The following is a 24,473-nucleotide window of genomic DNA, read 5'->3' as shown; positions in this document are numbered from 1 at the left end:
CCTTCTTTAGCAGCATTCAATTTCAAAAGCAACAGTTCTATGCCACGTGTGCTGATAACGACGCCATCCATATCGCCCATCGTGGCTATCAGTTTTCGCGGGGTACTTCTGTGGTTATCGTTGCTCTGCATCACAGCAGAAAACACAGAAGAAAAATACTGATTAAAGCATTCCGCTTTAACTTTTGCGTGAGAAACGACGCCGTTTCTAGAGACAAGTGACGGAATAGATGGTGCCTCTTTTCCATTTCTTTTCACGTGCTTCCAAAATTGCTTGGGCTCATCTTTGATTCTCAACTGGATAGGTGCACTAAAAGCATTCTTGCCTACACGAATTGCGTTCTTCATTTCTGACGTAATTTCTTTCAGCTTCTTCCTGTTATCACTTGACGGCACTTGTATAAAATTATGATAAAGACTTTCCCTTTTTTGTGCAAGGCTCTTTTCCATTTTTTTCACGTGCTTCCAAAATTGCTTGGGCTCATCTTTGATTCTCAACTGGATAGATGCACTAAAAGCATTCTTGGCTACACGAATTGCGTTCTTCATTTCTGACGTAATTTCTTTCAGCTTCTTCCTGTTATCACTGACGGCACTTGTGTAAAATTATGATAAAAACTTTCCCTTTTTTGTGCAAGGCTGCGCAACACTTTAATAAACCAAGGCTTACTTCTACTTTGTCTTTCATTTAGCACACTACACAGTATAAAACGCTGCCGAAGCTCTAGAATCTTGTTTTTGAGGCAAGTCCATAATTCATCTGTATTTTTATATTCAGCTTCTGTTGCAAAAACGTAATACCCATCCGAACCCTCATTTATTTTATCAATCAGAGCTTCCGAATAGTTATACACATGCCTCGCCACACTGTGCGCAGTTTTTACATGTGTAATTTCTATTTCAGATAAAACAGCACTGTGGTCACTAATTCCAGGAACAACAAGCGTAGAAATTACAAATTGAGGTTGGTTTGTGAAAATCGGATTCAGAACATGATTTCCTCTAATTGGTTCAGACACTATTTGAGATAGTGCGAACAAGTCAACAATGTTAATCATTTCCTGACACAAGCAACTTTCCCTTGTAATGAGTGAGCCCTGATAGTTCTACACAGCAGTTGGGAGATTGAAATCTGCCCGTATAACCAGGTTGTCCGCCCGTACCAATTCAACTGCGGATCTCAACTGACATAATGTATCAACAGAGGAATCAGGTGGTCTATAAAAAACTAAATATAGTCAAGGCACGTTTGCTGGAAAGAGTCAACTCACGGAAAATAGCCTCACATTCTATGATAGGAACGGGCAGCTGGACAGATGAAATGCTTCTTTCTACCAATATAACAACTCAGCCACCTCGAGAATTTCGATCTTTTCTGTAACACATGTAACTGTGCGGAAATACCTCATTATCAGCTGTATCATCACTTAGCCAGGACTCTGTACCTAAAATTATGGAGGGCTTAACCAAGTCCACCAGCGCGCTAACTTCGCCAGCTTTATTCTTGATACTACGACCGTTTATGACGAGGAAAGAAACAATGCCATTGTTAGATCGACGTGGTCACTTCTGGGAAACAGCTTGATTTAACTCAGCATTATAGACATATTTCGGGCCATTGAACAATAAAGTATCGTACCGAAGGCTAACTTCATCGCCATCCTTCCTACGAGATTTCTCAAAATCCCACAGCTGTTTTGTTTTCCCGCGTACTACACCGGAAAAATCTTCAGATATAGCAAACTGGCTATTTTTTAACTTTCTGACGTTCTCTAATATTACTATTTTTTCTTTGCATGAGACATCTTCTTCTTTATGGGGTTTAACGTGCCAAAACAACTTTCTGATTATGAAGCACGCTGTAGTGGAGGACTCCGGAAATTTCGACCACCTGGGGTTCTTTTGCATGAGACAAAACGAGTAAAAATTGCTATCAGAGGATGATTTTTAGCACTCTGAAACCTTCCAAGGCGGTGCGCACGCCCAATTGACAGGTTACGTAAGCCCAACTTATACTCACACAGTACGAGAATTTTGCGCTCAGAATCTGCACTTTTTTTTTTCAGGATTATCGCTGTCATTTACGCCATAGAAAACCAAATTGCAACGCCGACTCTGGCTTTCCAGATTGTCGACTTTTTCCGACAACGACCACAACGACTTGATCAATCGATGGTGGTGGTCACATTGGTTCTTGCACTCGCTGGCGGTAGTACAAAGCTGATCAAAGTTTGATAACTTTGCTTCTAGTGATGTAATGCATCCGCTAAGGTCATCAATGGCATGCTTATTTTCTGTCTGTGTTACTTCCATAGCCGTAAGTTTCGTCTTAATGTCTTCCTGACCTTGAAGCGGGAGGTGCGGTTTTTCCTGAGTTGTGGGTCCCCGGGTAATTTTGACGTCTCCGCACAAGAAGAGCAAAAGAAAGTAGAAAGCGTAACGTCGCAAAAGACGAAAACGGCATTTCAGCTGTCGCCTGAGTTTGAAGCAGTTTTCTACACAGGACATTCTTTGGGGTGGAACCGGCAAAACAAAGACCGAAGCGAAATGAGACATTTTTGTGTCACTAACCTGGAAAAACAGTAAGAACAGTGTGAGTGGCATCGTCGTTGGCATGCCGGTTCCGCGCCCCAACGACGCACTGCGGATGCCTCCCTTAGGCTGCTCGGTGATAAGCTTTTAGCCATTCGTAGCACTGCCCACGTTCGTAGACTGGTACAGAACACTGACCGAACTCCGCTAACCAGCCACAAAGTCCGCGGCCACGTCCGTCCCGTCGAAGGTGAACTGTCGCTCTACCGATGAACGGCAAAAGCCTATCAGCCGCGCGCTGCGCCGCAGACAAACAGACATGCACGCAGGCGAGGAGCCCAGCGCAGCCTCGCGGGGCGACTAGAAGTGACCGCTTGCCATCGCATGTTTCGGCGCTTTCGCCATAATTCCTCCTTTGGCGAGTTCAGATAGATTTGAGCTTCGTGGTTACCTAACCACTTTTGTCTCGTAAATTACACAATCTGAGGTCTTTTAGTGCCCTTAGGACAACAATAAGGGCGTCAAAATGAAGCTCGGAACAAAAGAGACGCACCAAGTTAGCGTAGAGATATGTGCGGAGCAGTAATAATGCATAATTAGCCAGAAAGGCTGAAATAAAACCCAGATGCGCTCGTCCAAACTGTGCGCGTCTAAACCCGGAACCGAAAGTGTAACCTTATTCACCGAAAAATGTGGGTCCACCGCGAAGGTCTAGAAAGAAAGAAATTAAAGAAAAATACAGGTTAAGCAAAGTGCTCCATGTAAGAGTAAAATAGCCCTAAACAGGGTAACGTGGCGTAGGTGAAGTTAAGGCGCCTCAACAGAGGTTGACATCGAATAAAGAAAGACAAGGTCTTGTGAGGTTACCTCTATTCCCTTCTGAATGACAAACATGCGACAACAAACCACATTGTACACCATTGCACCCCGAAAGACCTTGTCTTTCTTCTATGTCAACCGCTGTTAACTTGATTACAAAGACGGCGCCGAATAAAACAACACACGAAGAAGGGGGACCCAAGACAGCACGTAGGCGCACTAACAACTGAGTGCCGTGTTAACTTGCCGTGTTTATTTATGATTAGGCTTCAAGATTACCTTGTGAAACCGCTTCTTGTTTTCTTTCATTGCTTCACGGTCAGTTTGCACAAAACAACTATTGTGAAAGTCCACAATGTCTCAAAGGAGAATCATGAACGGAAACTATGGCTTTCTTCTTGTGATTCGCCTCCTCCAATGTAAACTTCGTCGTTAAAGGGGAAAGAAAGTCGTGGTTACCTGAGGATGAAAACGAATCATTTGTTTACAGGTACAAAGCTTGCGAGAAACCAGACTCGTCGTCCGTGTAGGCCTTTGGCACAGCTAGGTGATAAGCTTAACCCCGGGACAACTCCTAGTGTCAAACATAACATGACTCCTACAGTCATGTTGTGGGTCGTTATGACTTGTTTCTCTGCAGAAACCTGAACGCATTCCTGAACGACATCGCATTTCGTCCGTACACGCATTTTCCATCTTTCGCCGTCGGCCTGTTTCTCGGATACCTCATCTACAAGTACAGACAGATCAAGATTAGCAGGGTAAGTGGCGCCGCATGCATACAAGAGCTGATTCTGAGTGTGTTCGGCCAGAAGTGGCTCAGAACTTTGTATACTTTACATATTTCTCTATGCAGTGTTTTTGCATTTTTTCTTTTTTTCACCCATAATAATTCAAGGATACGAGAGACATGTTATAATCGATACTGCATAGAGATTTTTGCCTGCCAATACGCCTAGCATGCTATACTCCAGATGACACGGGTAATGCATCAAATGGGGCATTCGTACATATGATATGTACACATACAGGCCCACAATATACTAAAGAACGCACGGTAACAGGCAACTAGAGTGTCTGGTTAAGGCCCGTGTCCCAGAGGAAGACTAAGACCCCTTTCGCTGCACGCGAAGCACTACCACAGCTGCTCAAAGTCCAAGTACGTGGCAAAACACAAGGGAGCTCCCACGCTATTATAAAGTGGATCTTGGAGTACTTTCGTAGCCGCAAATCGCTTGCAGCTGCATAAAACATGACACACATTGCAGAGGTTACACAGAGGCAATTCCCTCAAGTTTCAATTCGAACAAGTATAGCGATATTCAGCTGAATGCGGTGTAGATGCATGTGGTCATGCATTGTATGGTCACTGGACAAAGGAAACATACCACCTCGCTCGGAGACCACTAAATGAATGATTTGATGAAACTTGTATTTGGACGATGGTTAGAATAAAGTCCTACAGTAAAAGATTGACCTCTATAGGGCGATCCAGCTGCGGCGTGCATGGTCATAAGGTTGCCGCGGAGCATAGCATCATGACGTGGGCAATAAGATCCTAACAGTGGCCACCTATCGGGGATGTACTCGCAGCGGATACAGCTGGTGGGCTGGCTGTCATCGGTGACCACGGGACTGACCCTCGTGTACGGCGTTTACGAATGGAACGCCTATTCACCGCCAGGACCTTTGCTCAGCGTGTTATACGGTGCCACCAGCCGCCCCGCCTGGACATTGTGCGTCGCTTGGGTCACCTTCGCCTGCGTCTCCGGCCACGGAGGTGATTCACTGTGCGCGGCATTTGAGCGCAGCTTCACAGCCCTGCTATACTTCAGCCCTCGTTTCACGAGCTGTGCAACGTTGGAGCATGCGGCAGGATTTAGAAGTGTTTCTTTTTCATATTGGAAAGATATAGAAGCAAGGAAAGGTAGGAAGGTTAACAGACGCATCTCCGGTTTGCTACCCTGCACTGGAGAATGGAGATAGAGGGACGAAATGAGAGAAATAAGTGAGAGAAATAGCAGTATAGATGCATGCACCCGATAAGATGCAGAACGAATCCATAAGAAGTCGCAGAGAGTTGTTGACTGGAAGAACTCCAGTAACGTTTTTGTTGCAGTCCGCGCTAAAGACAAACCGTCATGGTTCAAGGATATTTGCCTCTGAACGGGGTCTTGAGACTATGCTGTTTAATCCGGTACTGAGAGGGTGGCGCTGGACGTCGTAACGGTAGCGAAAGCACAGGAAGCCTTGAGTAGTATCTTCAGTCCTGCTAGAGTCACACATATAATAGGTGTGTCACCCATTCTAATGTGGAACGAGGATAAGCTTTTGTAAATACCACCCGGAGCTCAAGGTGGCTTAACAATTCTGCATCTCAGCTGGAAATTCGTGATGGCAATTTCAGGTTTGAAGACGATACAGTTTATGTTGACGACACTTCCGAAGCCGAGGAGACGACCAATAAGTGGACATTATAGTTGAGCCAGGACATAAAGTTTTCTGGCAGCATCGGTTCTCGATAGAAGATCGGAACCACTCGGGATTCTTTATTTGCGAACCGGGCAGCCTCGTCGGTTTCTCACCAGCAATACTGGCATGTCCTGGCAGGCATTGAAAAATTACGCATGTCCTTAAAATCAGGAACTTGGGTGAGTACTGCGGTACAGGGCAAACTGTACACTCTGAGGGACTGCCATAGAGTCGCAAAATATGACCTCCTTTGGAGGCAGGACATATTGCGAGGTAGGACTTTTGTAGGACGTGTTTTAAAGCAGCACGCAGGGCAGCAAGCTCTGCTGTCGTTGATGTCTTTGTATGGGAAAGCTTAAACTGAGGTTAGAGTACCCAGAATGATAGCGTTACCTGTTATGGACGAGACTGACCCATCTGTATATATGTGCATTCGGTGCCCATATGCCTCATTCGGTAACGAAAGCATTGTCTGTTTTTTTATAAATCTTAGGTCTTGTGATCGGCCTTCTACAGTATCCCCGGAATAGAAAGGTGCAACTGGAGCTGTTGCAGACACCAGTAGGAGATGAAGGTTTTGCTTCTGCTGGTGTATGCCTTGACGGAAGGCAGCCTTGATGAGGGACGATAACCTCACAAAATGCAGATCGAGCTCAATGTGAGTGCAAGAGGGCTAGGTAGTGATCAAAAACACGGGAAAGATTACAAAATGTGTGACCTGAGACAGTTATGTTGTGATTGGATGATATCTGGCAAGCACAATTGATTGTTGCAGAAGTTGAAGCACTTCGAAGAAATGCAAAGAACGTTCATGGTGCCTGGTCCTGTAAACTCTCCAATGAGCGAACATTGGACCTGCAGGTACTCGACAATACAATATAAGGAAGCTCTAGTTTAAGCCAATACTCGGCAATTAAATTTACAGCATTTTTATTGCAAGGTGTAATTCAAGTGATTGAATGTCGCATATTTCTTGCATCAAATATATCTCCCTGATCACGAGAATAAAATCCGCAGGAGACTAAGAATGCATTGGACTATATTTGCAAGACACTCCCAAGTCATGAATTAACGGTTATCAATATATCCTTGAAAAGAAAATCCCGATAGCCTGCGAGTACTAACCTAGGGCTCCGGAACTTCGGCGCTGACAATGAAACTTGAATGGAAAGTAAGGATGGCGAAACGAACGATGGTAAGGAAAATTAGAGGTGTGACGTTGAGACAAAGCGAGACAGCAGTGTTGAGTAAGGATCACATGTGAGTCGATGATAACGCGCTAGATATTAAGAGAAAGAAGCTGAACTGGGAAAGTCGTGGTGTACGTAGAACAAAGAACCGATGGTCTTTTCAACTCCGATGAGAGAGACAGAGACAGAGAAAAAAAAGACGACGAGGTTAGCCACGTTGCACCTGGTTTGCTACCCTAAAATTGGGGAAGGAAAATGAAAGGAGGAAGGAAAGCGTTAACAAGTGATGTAGGCGCACTCAAACAGTGGGTGGCTGAAGATTATACGGCGCAAATACCGCCAGTATGAACCACGACCAACTCGCTCAAGCCTCTACCCTAATGGGCTTGAGAGTTCGCGGGTACTGGATTGATTCGGTTCAGACAGGAAGGAGGTAACTGTAGACCGCTGTGAAGGGAATTTCGCGGACCTAATTAGGATGCTGTTGATGAAAAGAAAAAAAAAACGAACTGACGAGTACCGAAGGGAAACCGTGTGCGTTCGTATCTTAAAGCTTATTGCCTCGTACCGTTGACAAGATGGTATGCACCACGGCGCGGTATGCACGCAGTTGCTCAGCAGGACCGGTGGTGTTCGTACGCACAACGCTCGTGCCAGAAGCGGAAGGCGGAATACTGCCCAGGCTCAGCTGCAGAGCCGATTGAACGCGGCGGTGCGTCCACTTGGCTTCGTCGTTTTTGCAACCAAATTCATTGCCGCGTCTCGCGTCTCTAAAAAACCTTCTAACCTTCCCTGCGCGGGCCGTTCATGCGCCGTCGATACCATATAACAGCAAGGCGGCAGCGGCGGCGCCGACGGCGCAAACTCACCTCGAGCGTCCGTACATAATTGCTATAGCAAAAAAAAAAAAAAAAAAAATGTCACCGTGCATCACGGTGAGAATGGTTACTGGCCACTACCTGTCGTTTCATTATAGTATGTTTCTCTGGTGACTGCCTCGTATAGTTAAATACAGGAGAATCTCGACAAAGTTATAGTTTTACTTAATCAGTATCATAGCAGTGGCGAACATCAGAATTCGCCTAATTAACACCGAAACGATTATTAATAATAAAACAAAACGAATTAACTTTTAAATTAGTGACATTGGAGGGAACGTTCTAATTGCAAAATGGAAGTCACGCAGCACTCAAAGCTTGCCGGAGGCTATGTGTCTTGCATGAGCCTCGCGAAATAAATCTGAAAATCCGCATCAAAATACATTGTTTGTTTCAGTTAATATTAGAGGTGCGCTAATATTGGAGACTTCGAATACGAATCTAATAATCCTTGCTATCCGATTTGTATTCGATCTGATAATTTACTATCCGAAATTGTCGAACATTAATTTCTATTCGTATGTTGGGGACCCCCAACAACGGTTTGGGTTCTCGAGAGAGAGACCGAAGCGAGTGATGGCTGTTGTGAATTATCTTGCTGCATGAGAGCCGCGATTGTTGTGCAGAGGCATCAGTTCCTGAGCGAACGTTCAGGACAAATATGATTCCATTCTGGGGTTTTACGTGCCAAAAGCACGATCCGATTCTGAGGTATGCCGCATAGTGGATCCGGATTAATTTCGATCACCTGCAGTTCTTTAACAGGCATACACCAATTGCAACATGTCCCCTAAATGTTAATTATATACAGCTTAATTAGTGAAATTTGGTTAATTCATATCCGCATTATCGATTGATGAACTAGTTCTGATGCCCGCCGCTGCTATACGGAGCTTGGTCAAGAAAAATTATCATTTTATCTCCAACCCCCTACGTTTAATATTCTGAGGCTGTCGTAGCGGAAACACTTGGTAATTAGCAGCAACGATGTCGCCGCGGTGTGTGAAAGCCTCTTGGAAGTAGCAACTTTGCAGTTTTCCTCAAAACACCATTTAGAAGCCGTTCTTCGGGAGGAAAATGTTACTGAGATCTTACTTGCATAGGGTTCTGAGTCTTCGGACATTTTCTTCGGGAAAAAATGTGAAGGTGCTTTTCGGGGTTTCTTTTTTTTCCCGCAAACCTCCTTTACAACGCGATAAAATCACGGACTTTTCCGGCATTTTTAGCATTATTCGCCTTTCAGCTTCCCCATATATCTTAAATATAGCCTTGATAGAAAAAAGAAAATGGGTAGCCACAGAAACGTTTTCATTTCCAGTCGACATTTACACTAGCAGAAGTGTTTATCATCGTTCCAACTTACCGTAATATACGCATGCCTATTCACAAATGTTTGAACCAGTCATTGCGGCGTGCACTTTCTGGCTTACGGGATGCAACATTGAGAACGCCCTTTAATCCTTCACGCTGAATACAGGAAAAACTAGTAGATGGTGCACAGCACGTGAACGGACGGCTCTGTTTCATGCATACGTCCTCCAGAAAACTTATTAAACTTATTAGATTTCTACCTGAAGTCAACCGCCATTTTGTTTGAAGGAAAGTTTTATGTGGAGAATGAAGGGATATGTATCGGTTCTTCTGTAGCTACTGTCCCTTTCGATATCTTTCTTTCTGCTGTAGGAGCTGATATCAGTAATAATCTTCATGATCCCCATGTATAGTGTCCATTTACAGATATGTTGATGATTTCTTGGTCATCTTGAAGGATGTCCCTGAGCACGAATTAGATTTTACCGTTGAGAGAACCATGACTGTCTTCTCGAACCACAGCCAGTGTCTCAGGTTTACCAAGGAAGTTCCGAGCAGTTGTCAACTCCAGTTTTTGGATATCAAGTTAGTATTTCCAAAGAAAGGCATCTGCTGGATGTACAATCCGCGTTCTTTGAAAGGCCTGCTACCGTTTGAGTGCGCCCATTCCATGCAAGATTGTAAAGCATGCAATTGCAACCAATTCTCTGCAAACTGCTTTAACTAAGTCTTGTTTCCATTTGGTGTCAAGTAGCTTTAGCGCTCAAGTGCAACGACTACAACAGGCAGGCTTCCCGCTATGCCTGATTTCAGCTGTCTGCGGAGCGATGCTCCAAAAACTCAAGCACCCGCCTCGTATCAGGGAGCCAGTTTCACGAAATTTTGTTGCGATAATTCCGTACCTTAATAAGGTGTCGCACAACATTAAGAAAGTGGCGAGCAGGCATAATGTTCAGGTTGTCTTCTCGGCGCCTTGCAAGTTGTCTAAGCTTTGTGCCATGAACCGAGAGAAACGCCCGGCTTGTTCCTTTCAGCATCAGAAGAAGTTGACTGAATGCAGAACACGTGTCGTGTACCAAATCCTTCTCAGCTGTAGTTGCAGCTGTATCGGACAAACAGGTCGATGTTTCAATGAGCGTGCAATTGAACATTGTCGTAATCTGCGCAACAATGAAGGGAGCTTCCTTGCAAGGCATTGCAAAGACTGCACTAATTGCAGCTCTCAGTTCAAAAAAACTAAATTTCTGAAGTTTAGAAAAGACAGGTTGGAGCGGGAGATTGTGGAAGCCTATTTTATCAAGAAAGAGAGAAACAAATGCGTCGGTAGGCCGTCCATTTTGCTTAGTGACAAAGAGACTATTTTATTAGAAGGCTACAGTTAGGCCTCATGTTTGAGTGATTTCATCTAGGTTTTTCCCGTCTGTCTTCCTTTGATTTATTTAGTTTTTATTTTGTTGACGATTTTCTAGTGGCTCTTACAGGTTTTGTCGCCCTTTTTTCATTTTGACGCAGACGCTGTTCTTTAGACCCTTTATCGTTCAACTGTTCTGTTCATTTCTTTGTTTGTCACATGGTACATTTTTCACGCGGTCACACGTTTTATCAATTTTATCAGCGAGTGACTATTAGAGATTTTAGATTGGACGCAGACGCTGTTCTTAGACGCCCTTTCTTCATGTTTTTCCGTGTTATTCGTTGGTAATTATTGTCATAGCCGTGCGGGTTTTATCACTGACTGGTCCTTAGGCGTTTGAATGGTGTTATATGTTGGATAGTTTGATAGTGAAGCGTAGACGTACGGTACTTGTTATGTCTCGTTTTTTCTCCCCGTTGGCTTGGTAATGACTGTGCTCGATGAATTGCTTCCCGTGCTGCTCCACGTGTGGTTCTTGTTTGTTGATTTGATCTTTTGTACCAGATATGATTCCTGAGTGCTCGATGGTTTGCCGTATTTTACTTCTAATGTTTCGCGTGTGATTCGGCTTGGTTGACCTACATAAGGCAGGCTTGTTGCGGAAATAAACTTAGTTGTGAGTGGCGCCGGTCCTGTAGTTTGTGTTCTTCTTCAGTACTGGTCTATTGCGCCTTGCTCTTTACTCATTCAAGCATGAAACAACTAGCCCAAGCAAGAGTTTTACCAGAAAACTAGAGACTCAATGATTTCTTCAATAACATATTCTGAAAACTCCATTTACAGCAAGGTAGTGTCCTACCCTCAGTGCTACAACGGCAGAAAACAACTGCTCAAACAAGTCAAACGTGCAGTTCCTCCTTCATGTCTGATTTCACGATCTCAGCGCGGTACCAGAATAACTCGCTCGTGTGCTACAGGACGCGAAGAATGCTTCGCCACACGGTACACTTCCACTTTCCTGCACCAGTAACAGAGTGTTCGCTATAGCTGTGAATGACTTCGCCGCTCTTCCAGTCTATGATTTCGAGCATGCAGTCGGCGTCAGCGACAAAGTATAAAGCAAATGCGTCATTCCATCGACTTGGCAGCGCCTACATGCGTTGACAAGGAATCGGTACACGTCACGTCATGCAAAAGGGCAGTCTGAGGTTCTGGTTCCTTAATTATTGTGAGCACTTCGTACGATCCTTTTTGTAGGAACCTTAGCTTGATAAGCTGGTTGTGCGAGGCGTATGTTGTCCAGACAATTGTCTCCACCTTTTCCCTCTTTCTCGCAACTGTCGTCAAAGCATGGACTCCTGATCGCAGCCGGGTAACCGAAATTCAAAGTTTTTCGAATAAATCTGAATCGCCCCCCTTTTTTTTTTCACCGGCGAGTGTTTTCGAACTTCATCGACTTAATTCGAAAACGCTGAACCCTAAGCATAAGGTATCATCGTCACGTTATCGTAGTGGTTGGAACGTTATCGAGTGCATTCGTTGTGTGCAGTCTGCTGGGGACGTGGCGTGCCGTAGCGAGTAAAGTGTGTTTCACGTTAGCTTAGCCTGTGACCGGACCCATGTGAAGCTTCCACAGTGACCCCATACTTAGCGCGATATCTCTTCGCCGTATCCACTTCCCCAAGTAGGCCTCGATCAATATTTAAATATATGATCCTCTCTCTCTCTCTATCTCTCTCTCTCTCTGAAGGGTACTGTATTCGTGTCAAACATCTTCACTGTGTAAAAAATATTCCCCCAGCTTTGGAGACGCTCTTACCGACAGCGAGCACCGTTTTGGAGTGCGTGTGTCGTCAGCTGTGCCTATGAACACGTATATAAAAGTAAAAAAAAAGGAGCAATAAAGCGATAAAGCATCTTTAATTTGTTGATGAAAGCATCGGCTTGTAGTTCGCTTTATTAAAAACGTGCGATGCAAGTTCCCTAAGAAATGAGCTTGTAGCGCTGCTAGGGCACAAAGCTGGGCCTCATTTTGTTTCACGAATGCGAAATCTTGTGTGATACGTAGTATCGTCATAATGTGCCAATCAGCACGTACGGCTGAGGCCACATGTAACTTGGACGTGCTTGGCGTCGTCGATACCTTACGTACTCTCCCTCTGATCGCATGCCCTGGTAAAGGATGTACACTTACGTTAATTGAACTACTGTACTTATATGTGCGCATTGCTGTGAAAGAGGGCTATTTATTCCATGAAAGAAAACAATTAAAAGGTTCGCAGCACAGAAGACGCTGTAAAAATATCTAACGTCACGGGCAGCTAGTGCTGAAATTTCAAGCTAGCGTCGCCACCCGTATGTCGCCTTTACTTTCTTTCTGGCGTACCAAGCATCAGCTCACGGTGAGACATATCTGTTTAGGATTCTGGAAGCGTAAACTATCAATCTTACTTAGCAGAACGTCACATGTAACGTATACATAGTGTTATTGCCGTAGTGTTTCAGGGCGGCTTATCATGCCAGCTGTAAATTGAGCTCGTAGAAAATATAGTCGTTTTATTAATGCATTTTGATTAGTTCGGTTGTGAGGGTTATATTTAATGCGTAAGAATTCCTTGGCGAGTACCCCAGCAAAATGTGTTTGTCCCATGACGCCCTAAATATGCAATATAAATACATAATTGCTCAAGTGAACACATGTAATCGTTATAGTAGTGTAATAGTAGATGAATGGTTGCATTAAAAAGAAGCAAAAGATAAATACACAGGAATATGGTTACGTCGCTGTCGCCGCGTCAGGGTCGTAATAAAAGAAGGAAAAAAAAGAAAAGGAAAAGGGAATCTGCGCTGTCGAGGAAAAAAAAACGGTTATGACAGCATTTCGGCTCAGCTGATATTATATATGTGCAAAATAAATGCATAATTGGCCTAGGAAACTCATGTAGTTGTTATTATAGTGTAATAGCAGATGATTGGTAGCGATGGGCTTATTTACCATGCATAAGCTAGGTAAATAAGCAACTAATTAACTAAATTATGGGGTTTTACGTGCCGAAACCACGATCCGATTGTGAGGCACGCCGTACAGGGGGGGGGAGTGACTCCGGATTAATTTTGACCACCTGGGTTTCTTTAACGTGCACCTAAATCTAAATACACGGGTGTTTTCGCCCCCATAGAAATGCGGCCGCCGTGGCAGGGATTCAATCCCGCGACTTTGTGCTTAGCAGCCCAACACCATAGCCACTATAGCAACCAAGGCGAGTGCAAATAAGTAAGCAAAAGCGAAGTAGCAGCCGAGTAAAAGAATGCCTACAAATAGTAGACAATTCTCGGAATTTCTGTAGCATTTCTTGGTTTCTTTTCTTTTTTCAATCTTTCGCGAAGTCACTAAACAAAAAGTACACCAACGAGCAAAAGTATGGAGACCATGGTAATCAGCAAAAAATAAACATGAGGATGAGAAAAGAAAAAGTCTCCCTCGCGGCAACAGTAAACATTCGTTCGCGAGTGCAGATGTTCTTCCAAGCGCCGAGCTGGTTTCATTTGTATTCTAACCGTTCAAGAATAACAGTTCCGGCTTCGGCCATCGAGTGAGCGCTTCTCTCATATCTTGTTTTTGTCCTTGCGCCGTCGCTGTGGCGCAGCAGAGCGCAAACAAACAAATGAGCGAATAAACGAAGGGACAAAGCTGTGACGACAGCCCAGCGCGCTCTTGTTTTTCCGCGTTCCTGTGGCCGCCAAAATATCTATGCCGATCTGCTCGCAGGATTCGTGGACACGCTGCTGTCGTGGAAGGCGTTCGTGCCCCTGAGCAAGATGACCTTCATGGTTTACCTGCTGCACCCGCCGCTGATGTTCATGTACGCGGCGCACACCATGAACGCCATCTACGTCACCCAATTTATGGTGGTGCGTAAATCAAGGCTGCGCTCGCCGCAGTATGCACGCTTTAACATATGCTCTTTGAGTGTGGGTCGCTCGGCCCTGGCATTTCCCGGAATCGGTCTTCAGGAATGATTAAATCACACGATCTCATCCCTCAAGTCCTGGCTGTCCAGTACGCCCGTGATAGGGCTAGGAGGCTTGACCTCCCCGTTCCAACATGGGACTAGCCAGGCAGGTGGCAACACCTTGTACAGGACGTGTATAAAGTTTTTTTCCTCCTCCTCCGTCGCAAGACGCGTGGTCGCGGCAGCGCCTCAAGCGCCTATACCTTTCTTTTTTGTTAATTTGCCGCCGTCTTACTACGCTGTCCCCATAAGCCTCTTACCACCACGCTCGTGCTTCGTTGGCCGTACTCTTAAGGCAATACCGACACACGTTTTCCAAGTTGTAGAAACTCTATCAAATGCTTCTCGCATGGAAAAAAGGAAGATACTTGGCAAGTATGAAAGTTGGGTAAAACTCATAAGAAATATTAATTTGATAGTAAAGTAGGCCAAAAGACGCCGAACTTGAAGTCATCGACATTATCGTGACGTCGTGACACGCAGCAAAATTCGCTGACGCAAGAATGGGAGGTCGGCGGGTCGGTGCCCTGATCACGTGCAGCACATCGCAGGGTACCTAACCGCTATACCGAGAGACTGTGGCATTATGAGGTGGTGTCTGCCAACAAGGAACGTGTTGACGTTGGGCAGCAATAAGGCTAGGTACGATGATGTGGCTCGTAAAAAAATAAACGAGTGATCTGTGCGCGTTTCTTGAAGCTACGATTGCGTGTGGCATGCCCGGTATTAGCAGGAACGGGTCTAGCCAGTGTTTCATGATGTCATGGTGGATCCACCTACTTGGTGCGAAAACCGAAACTGGGCCCAAATTCGCGAAAAAGTTTCAATAAGAAGTGTTCGGAAGGGTTCGGGAGTAATAAGCAAAAGGAGCTCTACGCCTGTTGTTTGCCTTTTACTCAGACACCGAGTTGATGAACATTTGGGTTAGAACCCATGTTCATATAGTGAACAAGAAGAAAGTAAACCCAGGGCCCAGTTTTTATTAGCCATATCATGAGAAGCCAACAAACAAAAACACCGAGGACAGCATAGATGAAATTACATGTACGTACTTATTAATTCACTTAAAGAAATGATACATCAATGGAAATCAAAGTAGATGACAAAACAGCTGGCCGAAGGTGGGGCACGAACCCACGTCTTCGCATTACGCGGAAAGCATTATGTGGTTGGTGGGTTCGTGCCCCTAGTGCGGCGAGTTTGTTTATCCACTTTCATTTCCATTAATTTATCATTTCTTTAATTGAATAAAGAAGCACATATAATTTCCCCTATGCTATTCTTGGTGTCTTTGTTGGCTTCTCATGATATGGCTAATAAAAATAGGGTCTTAGTTTCCTTTCCTCTCATTCATTAGATAGCGAGACCTCGGATTCGGCAGCATTGATGCCTTCAGGTAGCATGTGTGGATTTATTAACTAGTTGCCTTCCCGCCAAAGAGCACGTATACGTGACGCCTGCAAAAAAATAAAAATAAAGGATGTTACACATGCGCCTTCAAGGCCGTGAGGTGTGGCGCTGACTAATACTGCCAGGTTTAGATCTAGCAGATGAACATTAATACCCCAGAAAGTGGACGGTAAAGCGGCGCCGCGTTAACTCAGTTGTTAAGAGCATCGCACGCGTAATGCGAAGACGTGTGTTTGTGCTCCAAGTGCGGTCAGTTGTTTTTTCATCCACTTTCATTTCCATTAATTTATCATTTCTTTAATTGAATAAAGAAGCACATAATTTCCCCTATGCTATCCTTGGTGTCTGTTTGCTGGCTTTACGTGTTAATATAATGTAAGATACGCTCAGACGGAACAATGGCCGGCCAAGTACGCCAGGCTGACCCCGCCTATTGTAACACCACCACCACATTCTTACGCTAAAATTGTTCGTAAGAGAAGATTCCAGCCTATCGTTACGTTTGGGATGTTATTACCGAAGGTGGCCGGCCAATAAAAAAATAAGCACTTACGAACGACAATCTTTGTGGATTTGGCGACTGGCTCGCAGAAACAAGTGTTAAAGTAAGTTATTTAGCGCTCTTTGACGCTTGCCAGTATTTATTTTTGCGGTACAGAAAGGTCGGACCATTATATACCGAAAAAATGTATATAAAAGGACAAGTAAGAGATACCATGACAGTGCCCCTTTAAATGTGCGTGTGTTGAGTGTCCACGCGGGCCAATTCTTCTTCCACGCATTTTTTATCAGTCATTGAAAACGCGAAAAATTTTTCCCGCTGAGGTATTCGAAGTTTCAATGAAATGTGAGCTCCGCGGTGTATGTTCTCTTACGAAAATTAAAGCAGCTTCATCCGATGCGTCAAAGTCAAAACGCACACTGTGGCCTCTGACAGCCGTAGCGGAGTATTAAGGGATCTGCTAGCTGTGCATCGCCAATCTTTGAGGCCATGCATCTGAGCTGCTTTTTCTACGTCAGCCTATAGATGGTGCAAGGTGCTCAAACGGCCCGAAGCCGCTGGAATCCCGTGGAACAGAACGAACAAACAGGGCAACCTTGAAGCAAAGAAGGCGCTATTTTCTCTGATGCATCTGTGATATTATTTTGTTTTCCTGCATGAAAGAATTTCTTCGATTCTCTGCATGGCCGGTGGAAGCTTAAAGTATTATAGACAGGCTGCACGTGTAGTATATCAAAGTGGCTGCGATTAGCTGTTGGCTATTGTTTACTCTGGCTCACGAATGTCACGTGCGATCTGCAATACATGGTGTATAACAAAACTACATAACATTGGCTGGCGTGATAAACGCAATATCTAATGCGTTAAGTTTTGTTAGAACGCAAATTTATAGCGCGGAACATTCGAGAGTATGGGTTTACAGCAAAATTGTCGTCACAAAACGGGCTTCGAGTAACAGCTACAGCTCGCTTCAAGTAACAATACTCTCAAGTTAAGATAATGCCAACGCAGAAACGCGGTGATATGAAAGCCTGCCTCGTCCTTTCACTGTGCCGCTTTCGTCTTAATTTGTGCTCGTCCTTATTTAGTTCGGTATTATGCTTGAAAGGCACTTCCAAGGAAAATCCTTGAAAACCGAACCCACAACCTTCGCATTTCTCGTGCGATGCTGTATCAATTGAGCTACCGCGGCGCCGTTTTCCCATCCACTTTCTTGGGTATTTATGTGTCCTAGTAGAAACATGGGAGTGTTAGCCAGCGCCACCACTCACAGACCTTGGCGGCGGACGTGGAACGTCCTTTTTTGCCGCAGGCGTCACGAGAACGTGTGGGTGAAGGCAACTGGTCAATAAACCCACATATGCTACCTGAAGGCACCAATGTTGCCGGATTCGAGACCCTCGTTACGTAATAAACGAGAAGAAAGGGGGTTAACCGAGGGGCCCGATTTTTTTTTTAATAGTCATATCATAAGTGTTTGTTGGCTTCTTATGATATGACTATTAAAAAAAAAAAATCGGGCCCCTCGGTTAACCCCCTTTCTTCTCGTTTACTTCCAAGGAAAAGTGTGATTACCATAGGTGCTTTCTTTTCTTTTTCGTTCCTTGCACTTTGAATAGAAGTGATATATTCCTTATAGAGAAGGAATTGTAAGCACGCGATTGACACTCATATACGTATAGATCATCTAAGCAATCAAGCGTGATTGATTGATTGATTGATTGATTGATTGATTGATTGATTGATTGATTGATTGATTGATTGATTGATTGATTGATTGATTGATTGATTGTAGTATTGCAAATGCAAACTTTCAAATTGATGTTTGAATGAGTGGAACGACGAAGCAGTTCGCTATCAATCACGGCGCAGCAATTTTCAGCAAATAAAACGAAAACCAGAAATGGCACCAAAAAGAGAAACAGCATTTTCCACATAGTCAGTGATAGAAAATCCGGACATGTTCTTACGACTTCCAACCGCCGCGCATGGAGTCTAAACAAGACATTAAAATTATAAGTTTAATGAATATGTGTCACTTCAACAAGATCTTGAGATGAAACAATATGTACGTTTTTTATCAAGAAATGCCCCGAACACATTAATAATTCTAGTCGCACGTAAACCACGAGAAATTGTGTCTAATTATTCAGAAAAATATAATAATGACTGCATTTTTTCGCACATTACGTGACTGGCAAGAATAGAGCGCGGAGCAAACTTGTGGTCTCCCCCCCCCCCCCCTTCCCTCTTAAAAAAAGAAAGCCAATCTTTGCGGAAGCGCTGCTCCACTAATGTACAATGACTTCTTGCAGAAAAGAAAACGTCCACGAACACATTATGGAGTTGTTGACATCATGCAGCTGCTTGCGCGTTTTCAAAATACAGCTAGAGCTCTGATGCTTGAATTCCGGCGAGAAATATCGTTTCCTAAGATAATATTGACGACGCAAAAGTGACAGCCTGTCAACTTGCCGAGTGCCCCATGTTTGCAACCGTCATACGAAAGCAACGGGACCAGCTTCGAGCAATCGACTCATCCCTCGATGAAGGCCGACAGCGTTCTGCGAGCGCTGTTACCCCTTTGCTGCGGAATCTGGCATTCTCCGCATGGCGTAATCGTGCAGGGAAGCGTTTATTGATGGCTGGCCCTGTCGATGTCTCCCGTTTTCCCGACCCCGTTGCTACAAGTCGGTCGACGAGCCCATCAAGATTTCAGTAATGCTTTATCCCCATCAATAAGTCAAAGGTCTGAAACTCGTGCCTTACGCGTAATAGAGCGCCAGCATCGTAGACATAACTCGATTTCTGCAGGCCGCACTGTGCCATGTTTAGGAGAGACAGGAGAGCTGTCTGATGCATAGATGACGTATATAAGCCGCATAGGCAAGTTTTGTGCGCTCGAGTAAACCATGCACGCAGGAGCAAAACGTGCAATCGAGAGACAAAAGTTTCGTAAAACGTACTACTGTCATGAGTGTGTACTTATTGCAGCCTAGCAATCTAAAAACTATAAACAGTGACGAAATGGCCTCTTTATATATAGGGTGCTTTATTTTATTCCTAACAATTTGTTGAGCAATCGCTTATGGCAGATAGCACAATTTTGCTCCTCGAGTTGAATTACTCGAAAGGTGGGCATTACGTGCATAGAAATCGAAATGCATAAAAGACCAATTAAGCAAGGTTTAGTAAATAAATTTTAACTAGACACTTTGGGGCACATATTGAAATTTACGAAGTGGAGCTGGTAAGTGCGCAAGGCATATCCTCTTAGCAGAAATTCTGACACAAGTTTCGTCAAATGTGCTCCAATACCCGACGAAGGCGTTGCAGTTAAATGTCTCCTTCACTACTTACGAAGACGTTTTGTTATAAAAGTACGTAGCACGTGCAACAGTGAATATTGCCGAAACTCTTGACGATGCTTATTCTAATACTGGCGTTATAACAATTCGTTCCAAGTGTGCGTGCCTTGACAACTTACCGACTTAAATTAGTCGTAAATTGCAATACACACCATAATATGACTAGTTTGAAGACAACGAGTGCAATTTCGTTAATTAGTCATTTGCGCATATCCATTTCTCGAACAAATAATGTCCGCCTATTTGGATAATCAAGCTCAAAGAGCAGGATTGTGCTACCTGCAACAAGAGATCTTTAAAAATTCCGCTAAGGTTACAGTGAAACACCCGGCATATCTGTACATGTTTACAAGTTCATGGATAGCCCTCTACCTTGATGAAAAAAAAAACGCTCTTCTTAAGAACCTACAGAAGTAGGTCCTTCCACATGCGTGCCTGCAACATCTTGTGTTTCCGTAAGGGTTCATTATAGTCCGCAAGGAAGCTTCGCGTCTTTTTCTTCCATTCATTAGAGAGACTGGTTCGATGGACGCTTTGATAGACGATTTAGCCTGGCCTTAATCGCCAGGCTAAATCAACGCCTGGCTAAAGCCGCCTTTTTTTTTCTACACCACCACCTCTCGGGTGGGGTCGTTTCCTGGCTCCGCGCTCTGAAATCGAAAGCCACACACGGCGACAGTTTCGATAGAAGACCACGTTTATAGGTCGGTGCCGGTCGAAATAGCGGACTAGAAAAGAACGCTCTCATAGCAGTCTCGTCTCCCTTTCCGCGCCTGAAACGCAGGTCTACGTCTACTTTGCGCATCTGCTGGCCTGCTACATGGCGGCCTTCGTGGGCTGCGTCACCTGCGAGACGCCGTTCATCAACGTCGAGAAGATCCTGTTCAAGGCGCTGAACGACTATCGCCAGAGCCGCAACGCGGAGGCCAGCTCTGCGCGCACGGCGCGGTTGCAGCCCGCCAGGACCACCGGCGGTGCCGCCGCAGCGATCGACGGCTGGGCGCACGCCGTCCCCGAGTCTGCAGCAGCGGCGACGGTCAGCCGCTTATCGGAATGCGCGCGCGGCGACAGCTGCAGGCTGTAGTCGCGCGCCACCCAGGGTGTGGCCAGAAGACGTGCTTTGTCGTCGTTACTGCCTGGACAGCTGTGCGATATTCACGCTGCCCAAGCGCCCACCGGCCACGGTACATCAGGGATACGGGTAGGGCTTACAGCCCAAAGTACAGGACCTTGTGTGCATGCTACTGGGGCAAGCACTCGTACAAGGACCATCATGGCCCACATTCTAGCAAAAAAAAACACCCGACGAACGCAAGTGCTTTCTGCGCTTCATCATAGCGCATGCTATACTACCGTTATTCATCAGAATACATGTTGTGTAATGACTTGGTTCGTATTGGCAAGCAATCGCGAAATATTAACTTTAGGAACTGCCAGGGTAGAGAGAAGAGGTAAGAGTCAATGATAAGTTGTTTTATGCCAACATAAACCGCTGTTTTCTTGGCGAGTGACGTCCGCTTTTCCGTATTGGGTATGTTTCTAGCCTCGTTCGTGGGCCGATCCCAGAGATAGTGCAGCCTAAAAATGTGGGACGATATATGCTATTGGGACCAGTGAATGCCGTGATGGTCCGGATATATATATATATATTCCTATGGCTGGATTCGAACACCGGACTTCTGGGCCAGAAAACGCTCAATACATGTACAATGCATGACTCATAATCAAATCGTAGATTTAGCATGTAAAACCCCAGAAATTAGTTGTAATAATTAATACATCATCATACTTCTAAGTGTAGGCCGATACCGAAGATAATGCAGTCTAAAGGTGGGCTGATCCTGAAGATAGTGTGGTGTAAAAGTGTGTGCCGATACCAGGTAACTGAAAGCAGTCCGACACTCGTCCTACTATACCCTCACGTGAGATGTGACATGATAGAGTGCCGTCCGCTGTGACTCCACACTATTCTCACCCCCAACTCCCTCAGGCATTGTCTTTCATCGACTTCAACTGGAGGTTGAATCACCTTGCAACTTTTAAGTTACAATTCTCCATTAGCAAGCCCTGGTATTTGTGTCTTCATTTGCTTCTCAACCCTCTGTCCTTTACTCACATCGTTGCCTCATCCTGCCACGAAGAATAATAGCACCTGACGTGGGACACCCCTTTCGTCTTTGTCAAACATTCCGCTTCCAAGCTTATTCCCTTGCATGTTAAGGTTGCTAAGCTATGGTTCATTCTGGTGCGTCTATTGAGTCATCGTGAACTTAGTTACGAAAGGACTGACGCCGAATGCGTAATTGTATAAGAAAAGCTCACGTTAAGTGATATTTGTCAAGAGGCCTATGCGCCGCTTTGGCGACACCGGTAAACAGCTGCCCGTGTTGCTGTACATACCACTTTCAACATATGTGTTGTGACTGCATGTGAAAGTGTGACTTGTGAAACTGCCGTGTATGAATGCAGACGAAGCTGGCCTGAACAAAGTTGGTCATTCATTTGTGGGGCACAGTGAGGGCTTCGTGATGAAACCCCGTACGGCGGGTTCACGCGACACCTGCGTACGAGTTACCATTGACTCGTGGTTCTCCCGCTCGAATAGCACGACTGCAGAACACCGGTCCCTGGGTGCCCACGCTAGACGGTGGTTCAGGGCCGCCGCACAGAAGCCGCTCGGACGCAGACGATTGCGTCGCGCATCTTACACAAGTCGTGCGCTTTGCTGACAGAAATTTTTCTGAGGTCCCCAGGTTGGCCGACGGGCATTCAACTAGCCCTCTGGAGCTGTCACGTTGTGCATGTATAAACTATGCCTGAACGCACACGAGAACATCCTGCTACGTTTTCCACGTTATCATCGTTTAATAAACAGCGGAAACGACAACGCAACACGATAATGTCAAGAGCGACGAGAGTACGAAAAATCCACCTTGGAGGTGATCATATTTGATTTTTAGAGAATGAGAATTTATCATATATAGGAAAGGCTTGTAAGAACAGCAGTGGAATGGTTGAATGATTTCTTTGTAAGTTTGTTTTCTACGTGCACTTACTTATCTAAACATAGAGAGATGAAACTTCACATGCATGCCGGGGCCAGTGCAACGCGACACAATTTAACTCGACTTGTCGTCCCCAAAAGGACGGTTTCGTGCTCACCAAGTGCCCTAATGAAGCCAGCCTGATGCACAGCGCTTCGGTCGCATTGCGTCTAGACACCCGTATTAAGCATCGCTATCTGGCGCACGAATGTGGGCGTTGTTGTGTAATTTCAAGGCTACTTTCTGTAGTTCGCGTAAACGTTCTACTTAAATAACGACGCACATTTGAAATGTTTGTAGCGCACGAGAGTTCCTGCTTCCCTGAGAGGAATGATATTACCTTTTTGTGAAAGGCGAGTCACAAATTCACAAAACATTGAAATTGAGCTAGAGAACAAGCGTGGGGATGAAGCGTGAGCATATATTCAAATCAAATAGCTTTATTTTGCACCCGTAAATATACATGACACATATATTATATAGCAAAAAGAGGCCCCAAGGTCAAGGGTTGATACGAAAACCTTCTGTTTTGATTCAATCAAAGGAGAAAGTCAATGCGATTTCAGTGGTTAAATATTACGCAAGCTTTTTCCCATTAAAGTAAGTAGTTTAGCAGTTGCATATACTCAACAAAGCACGGAGTTAGTCTTTAGATATGTTCATGTTTTTTTTTTAGCATTGGATAGTAATTCCAGAATTACGTTGGAGGGAAAGTATCGGTGAACTTGCTATATATAGCAGGTTTTGACGGTCGGTAGTTTGCGCTTTGTGTGTAGCCTTGTCCTTCTTCTGGCTTCGGAAGTATATGTATACTCGATATTTATTATTGTAAGCTACACGGATGTAACTGGAACGAGGAAAGTAAGTGGCTGGTCATTATTTGAAAGTTTTCAGTTTTATCGAAAATGTGAATCGAAACACCAATTCAGTATTTACGAAATTTTTGCGGGTGCATATATACCGTAAATCTGCGAAGAAGCGTTTCAAGTTTCATGATGAAGTGCTGAATGTCATGACACCCAAGGCTTAGTTTTGTATGTACCGTAGCGACGATAAATGAGCCGTAAATGCTACAAAAGAAGGAAATGCAATAATATGGCTATAATAATAATAATAATAATAAAAGCCGTAAGGGTTGCAAGATGTAAAGCAGGAACACGAAATCTTTTATTATTAAATGTCGTATACAACTGTTCTCGATGATAGGAAAATATGAAAACCTAACTTTAAGCACTTATCTAATTCGACGCCAAAAATAAAAAGCTTTATATGACACCGGCAGAAAGTATACGTACGTACCTATGCGTTTTAGGGTGTTAAAGGCATCTTGCACGCCTTCAGTCTTGTCATGTTGTCGGTGATGTGACTGTGTTTGTTGAAAGCAGCAGAAAAAAAAAGAAGTGAGGTAACTGCGCGATACACAGATACATAACAAAAATAACAAAATTGAATATATATATATATATATATATATATATATATATATATATATATATATATATATATATATATATATATATATATATATATATATATATTACCGAACTGGCTAGTATATCAGTTGTGGCGAGCAGAATTAGA

General features: G+C 44.4%; 1 protein-coding gene across 1 annotated transcript in view; it reads left to right on the top strand.

Moving 5' to 3' along the window:
* Positions 1–24,270, top strand: part of LOC129380948 (uncharacterized) — a 129,282-nt gene extending 105,012 nt beyond the window's left edge. Inside the window, exons 11-14 of the mRNA XM_072288257.1 lie at positions 3,991–4,111; positions 4,944–5,130; positions 14,325–14,467; positions 20,633–24,270. Coding sequence (XP_072144358.1) covers positions 3,991–4,111; positions 4,944–5,130; positions 14,325–14,467; positions 20,633–20,932 — 751 coding nt within the window. The 3' untranslated portion in view covers positions 20,933–24,270. The remainder of the gene's footprint in view (positions 1–3,990; positions 4,112–4,943; positions 5,131–14,324; positions 14,468–20,632) is intronic.
* Positions 24,271–24,473: the final 203 nt, after the last annotated feature.

This window comes from Dermacentor andersoni, chromosome 1, assembly GCF_023375885.2.
Source record: "Dermacentor andersoni chromosome 1, qqDerAnde1_hic_scaffold, whole genome shotgun sequence".
NCBI lineage: Eukaryota > Metazoa > Arthropoda > Arachnida > Ixodida > Ixodidae > Dermacentor > Dermacentor andersoni.
The sequence above is the reverse complement of the archived record's forward strand: the minus strand, read 5'-3'. Positions and strand labels throughout refer to the sequence as shown.